The sequence below is a fragment of the Gadus morhua genome, chromosome 8 (genome assembly GCF_902167405.1).
Source record: "Gadus morhua chromosome 8, gadMor3.0, whole genome shotgun sequence".
NCBI lineage: Eukaryota > Metazoa > Chordata > Actinopteri > Gadiformes > Gadidae > Gadus > Gadus morhua.
Window position 1 is genome coordinate 16,463,079 of NC_044055.1, and position 6,542 is coordinate 16,469,620.

At 45.0% G+C, this 6,542-nt stretch overlaps 1 gene segment (V, D, J or C); it reads left to right on the top strand.

Moving 5' to 3' along the window:
* Positions 1-3,674: 3,674 nt before the first annotated feature.
* LOC115549346 (T-cell receptor alpha chain V region CTL-F3-like) lies at positions 3,675-4,434 on the top strand. The segment is given in 2 exon segments: positions 3,675-3,767; positions 4,027-4,434. Coding segments are annotated over 2 exon segments (420 nt in total).
* The last annotated feature ends 2,108 nt before the right edge of the window (positions 4,435-6,542 follow it).

Below are 6,542 nucleotides of genomic sequence, written 5' to 3' on the forward strand. Positions count from 1 at the left end.
ATATGTAAGGGATAATGTTGTACAGAACGCCTTTCGTTATCAGGAAAATAAGCCCCGACAGGACGAACCGGACCCCGACGCGAAGCTTAGGTGTCTTGCTTCACCCTGAAGTATATTATTTTTGATAATGACCGGCGACGTTCTATACATTATCCCGCTTATTACACATCTTACATTACATCCCTGGTGCTATCTTGCCGTTTCAGTATTCCCTTGGCCCAGCTTTCCTGATCCCGAGATGACGTCAAATGACCCGTTTGACGTCATCTCGGGAGAACTTTGCTTGCCTGCTAGACAGTGGCGATTCTAGGGGGTGGCCTGGGGTGGCCAGGGCCACCCCTGAAAGCTCATCGGCCACCCCTGTGGCCACCCCAGATGTGATAGGTAGTTGGTGAAGTTCGTCAACACAAGAAATACTGTCAATCAATGCGCTGCGTAGCGGTTATCAATGAAGTACGACATAACATTGTGTGGGGAACAGGTATTTTGGCGCCCCCTCTGGCTGCAGGCGCACACCTGCTCGTATAGACGGAATGAATACGTCACTGAAATCCGTAGTTGCACGATACAAACCCCCCCCCCCCCCCCCCCCCCCCCTTTTTAGTATGCCACCCTGTGGCCCCCATTGGCCACCCCTGGAATAATCTTCTGGAGGCGCCACTGCTGCTAGAATGCCTGAGGACTACAAACCACTGGTTCTGCAAATGTGTGAGCCCCCCAATAAGGAATGAGGGGGGGCGGGAGCTCGCGTACGAGATGTAAACACAATGTCCGCCATGTTTCTTCAACGCTTAGCTAGAGAACAAATTTGCTATGTGAAACAGGCAAAGTGGATTTTGAAAATCTATTGTTGGATTCAGACATTCAGGGCTATATGTAGCCAGAATACAGCCAGGAAGAATTTACACAAATAGAAGGGGGAGGCTGCTGCGGCTGCAGCTGAACAAGCCTTGCCTCTTGCTGAGGACGAGGAGCCGGAGCGCACCGGTTTGCTCTGTTCGCCTATAGACACTAATGGTGTGTTCCTGAATCCTCGGATGCCAGCCTTCCGAGTTGCACGTTTGACATCACTTCCGGTCTCGGAGCATTCATAGCGTTCCTGTTTGTCTTTGTGATTGTGGCATGAAATTGGCTAGCCGTTGTTTAGTGTTAGCTACATTAGCCTCTTTAACAAAACTGCCCGAAAACAAACAACACAACTTTAAATTGTATTGCACGCACAGCAAGACCATGCAATGTAAAAATTGGTTACCGGAATAAAGTAGCAATGTAATCAAGTGTGTAAGAGCATTTAAAATCGACATTAAATTGACCTACGTGGTGCAAAAAAGTAAATAAAATCTCTTCACGGGCGCAGCCATTTTGTTGAGAGCGTCATCACTGTGCTTGGTCTACTCTCAGATTTTCGAAAGATGAGGAGACAAAAAGGGGGCGTGTCTTCGAGAAATGCCGCAAGAAAGCTGGGAGATCTTCGACTTTCGACTCGGAAGTCTGGCTTTCGAGGATTCAGGAACACACCATAACACAGAGTCCCTATGCTGCAGTGTATTACAGCGATGCCAGTTTCTTCTAAATAAATTACTGAATCTGGCGAGGACGGGGCCATGTGTGTAACCTCTCACCCAGGCTTTACGCCTCATCTAAACAGTTGGGTATTGGATACATATTTCCGGACCCAGAAAGTGAACTGGAAACGCCAGCCAAAGCTCGCCGGGAGAAACAGACGTCTGAGCGGTGTTTGTTTTTGACTTACACATTGGCCACAATAGTTTTGAGTCCTGGGGAACGTGAAAATGTAGTTATCCGAAAGTAGCCGATCTTATTGGCAGAGCATAGGCTACGTTACGTTAGCTTAAAGTCTGTGTAATGCTGTATAGGCTACTCAAGGCATAATTTATCTTGCTTTGCTAATGTTGTTGTCTTTCTTTCTTAGACAGAAGTCTAACTGTGTGTTCACACCAAACGCGACGGGGCGACAGGATCTCATACAAAGTGAACGCATAGACGCGTATCGGGCACATTTTTCGCGAAAGAAAACCGGCGAAAAGTTTCGATTTATCGCGCCACACTTTCGCCCTGCACAGGCGAGCGCGTCCACGAGGATTTGTGGCGCGACAAATTCGCTCGAGTTGAAATATTAGAACTTTGACGCAAATTTTACGTGATGACAGCCAACAGCGTTCAACAGCGTGGCCACTGAGTCACATGTGTAACGTAACAGCCAATCAGCGTTCAACCGTCAAACTCCGGGGTGAACTGCAGCATGGAGGAGAAAGTGAATGTTGCCGTTTGCGACTCCCGGAGCACTATATATAATGTAATATTTGTATGCATAATATCACGGCCAAAAGCTCTGTGCGCCTCCGGATGGCCGTAGCGCGGGGAGCTCTCATAGGGATTGAGCTTCTCGGGGTTTGTTTACCGGCGTTGCTATGTTTCCGGTCTTGTGTGTTCCATAAAAAATCTCTCTCTAATCAATACTTCATTCACTGCCTCTTCCGTGGTCATTACAATATTATGAATATACTGCGTTGGGTCATCCGACGTCTCTCCCTCTTCCACAAAAGGTAAAGACATGTAATGGTGGTTAGCTTGTTGTGGCGCGACAAATTCGACAAAACTTGCACAGCGACAGATTATGATGTGTGGCGCGACAAAACTTTGGCTACAACGCGAATGGGCAAAAAAATTCGCATTTGGTGTGAACACACAGTAACTGTGTGTTCACAACAAACGCGACAGGGCGACAGGATCCCATACAAAGTGAACGTATAGACACGTATCGGGCGAATTTCGCGTGATGACAGCCAATCAGCGTTCAACAGCGTGGCCACTGAGTGACATGTGTAACGTAACAGCCAATCAGCGTTCAACCGTCAAAGTCAGTGCAGTGCAGTCCGGGGTGAACTGCAGCATGGAGGAGAAAGTGAATGTTGCCGTTTGCGACTCCCGGAGCTCTATATATAATATAATAGTATATAATATAATATTTGTATGCATAATATCACGGCCAAAAGATCTGTGCGTCTCCGGATGGTCGTAGCGCGGGGAGCTCTCATAGGGATTGGGCTTCTCGGGGTTTGTTTACCGGCGTTGCTATGTTTCCGGTCTTGTGTGTTCCAACGGTTTATTAGGTAGGCCTATCTAATAAATCTCTCTCTATTCAATACTTCATTCACTGCCTCTTCCGTGGTCATTAGAATATTATGATTATACTGCGTATAATCATAAACACTTATTTTGAGAGCCTCTACCCCAATTTCGTTGCACTTTGTGCAATGACAATAAAGAGATTCTGATTCTGAGACAGGATGTGTTGTCCAGGCCATCAGCGCTAATTACCCAGCACAAGATGGGCAGTACCATGGCTACCAGGAGACAGTAGATGCTCAAGATGTGACTATTTTGACTCAAATAGTCAAAATAGTCAAACTAGCAAACTCACCCTACACATTTTTTTTTTGCAAATAGTTCAATTTTTTTTTGCACATTTATAATACATAGAATTATTTACTTAATATAACCTTAATATCTCCAACGGTGAAGTATCCTTTTAAGTGAATATGAAGGTGAGATCTCTTATCCACCACTAGAGGTCAATATAAGCCAGAATTTGTCTATGTAATCAACATGTTTAATCATTGTGTCTTTAACAGCTGGTAGCATGAAGAGAATAAGACTCATACTTGAGCTGAACACCAGTTGCTGTAGACCTGCTGTTGAGATGGAAACCTGGCTGTGGATTATTATTGCTTCACTTCTATCGGGTAAGATCAAAACCTTATGTTTCAAACGACATACCAGTACATAACTGAATCATCAATAACTTTATAATAATTTGTTAATGGATTTTTTAGACCTTGTATTCTATTGTGTTCTCTATGGTCCATGTTAATCTATCATTGGTCATTATGTGGGATAATCTGGGTTCTCACTCTCTTGCTTGGTAACTCCTTAAAGACTCTTGTTGACTCTCCTCTCGTCATTGATCTCATTCAATAATCGCCATCTTCTGTTCTTCCCCAGAGTGTAATGGAGAAGACAGAGTCAATCAGACCGGAGAATATGTCATTGCCACTGAAGGACTCACAGTTAGTCTTCGCTGTACATTTGAGACCACTGACAGTAGTCCCAGTTTGTTCTGGTACAAACACCAAACCCATGACTTCCCCAGGTTCATGCTACGACGCTCTACAATTGGAGAAGGAGATAATGCTCCAGAGTTCCCTAAAGACCGATTTGATGCCCAAATCCAAATCAAATCAGTTCCTCTGAGGATCCAGAACCTGCAACTGTCTGACTCTGCTCTGTACTACTGTGCTCTGAGGCCCACAGTGACAGGAAACACAGACTCCCTGTACAAAAACCTGCTAAACACTAAACTACTTTCCCTCTACCCCTGAAACCAGCACACAGACATAAATTACTAAACATTATCACTCATCACAACAGTGTACACCTAATGAATCATCCACTTTCACCATAATCCCGATATTTTATAATTTGCCAGCAGTTTTTTCATTAGCATTATCTTGTTTAAAATATTCTGGTTAAAATAGTTTATTTTATTTGTGTCGAATTTATGTCTTATTAAATTAATAACTCATTGATTCTGAAGGCGAGGCCTCACATCCACCCATCGAGGTCAGTATTATCAAACAGGTGTTTTACAGGTGTTTATAGTGAGGATCTCACTCCTGTCAAGAAGGAAGAGAACAGTTTAGAAGGAAAAACAGTTACTCTGTTTTACGGGCTCTCAAGAGCTGTTACTTCTGGCGATGATTTCTTCTGGTACAGTCAGTATCCTGGATAACCTCCACAGTTCCTGCTGTACATCTCAGGGTTTGGTAACAACAGAACAGCTGAGTCTAGTGCATTTACATGACACTGAAGAAAGTCGAATTATTGGCTTTGTCCGACTATGATTGGATTATTAATGGCGCATTTCCACCAGAGGGTGCAGTTTTGTTCGGTTCGCAAAGGTGCGGCACGGTTTGCGTTTCCACCGCCAATAGTAGGCGGGACCCGGACTGAGCCATACTGAGCTGACTCGTTTCGCACTCGTCTCCAGTACTCCCCCTTTGGGGTACTGAGACACCTGAAAGGGTGCCGGCAAGTTCGAGCTACACGCACCCTGCGTTGATTGGTCGACAGAATCGTCACTTCCGGGCGACATGGGGATAAAAACAAACAAATAGTACCCGTGGATTATTATTCTGGACAATGGACCTGTCGCGCAAAACTTAAGGTAGCGGCAAACAAGGAAGTGGAGACGTTCCGAAACTGTTGCTGTACGACATCCATGGTAGCTCTTGGTTTAATGTGTCGCGTTCCTCTTTTCCATTGTTTTTATTGAGCAGGCTACACTGTGTCGCGCTGCTATGATGTCATGATGTTCAGGTAGCTGCCGCGGCGACTGACATACGGCCTACCAAAAGGGTACTGTCGGCGTTGGAAACGCGACCTCAGAACCGAGCTGGCCCATATTGCCTCCTCCCTACCAGACTGAGGCGAACCAAACCGAACCACACCCTCCGGTGGAAAAGCGCCATTAGATGCATGTATACACCTTAGTCGGACTAAAGTCGAATCGAATCGAGTTACTCGTAGTCTAATTAAGACCCCAGATTATTCAATTGTTAGTCGAATTAAGTGTGCATGTATACAGCCGATCGGATTAGAATCCGATCAGCGTTGGGCGCATGCTCGAAATTTTTCCCGGGGGCCGTGAGCTGGAAGTATAAGGACGATAGTCTGATGATGTCGCCGTCGGAAAACGAGAAACAGCGATTTATTTAGAAGGTGCCGAAGAAGATGGAGGAAGCTGCTTGTTCCAGTATTAACAATGCATTTCTTCAAATTAGTGGTCTTATTCACTGGGTTTACTGGTGAGTTCTGCTTTAGAAGTACTGTCCTAATTCAGACATGGACCTCAATTTATGTTTAGCAGTTCATATGAATTAAATCATATTGCTATTTCCAGGATCTTTAACACTGTAGTAGGCTAGTCACTGACATTTCAGTCTCAACATATGCAGGTGACAGTTATCAGCAAATCATTCACTCAATCCAGGACATTTTCCAGGCTCTACAAAGAAACAACGTGACTCTCTCCTGCAGCTACTCTTCAGCAACATACTTCTTCTGGTAACAACAGTAGCACAGCTCATCTCCCCAGTTACTAATCAATGATGGAGCTATCTGGATTTACTTTGCAAAAGGACAGTGCAAAATAAAAGGCTGCACAGCACAGTAGTACAGAGCAGTCTGTCTCCGCTGCTGCAGTGACAGACTGCTCTGTACTACTGTGCTGTGCAGCCTACGGTGACAGGAAACACAGACTCCCAGTACAAAAACCTGACAAGGAACTGGAAGAGCATTTGTCATTACCTTAAACTATGGTTCAGGGGAGGGGCATCTGGAGAGGTGAATTCACCAGGAGGCTAGTGAATGAACAGTATGTTACAACAAGGATAGAGAAGTAGCATGTTGAGCTCCAGGGTTCCCATGGTGTTTGAAATGATGTCAGTCCTCTTTCTTCT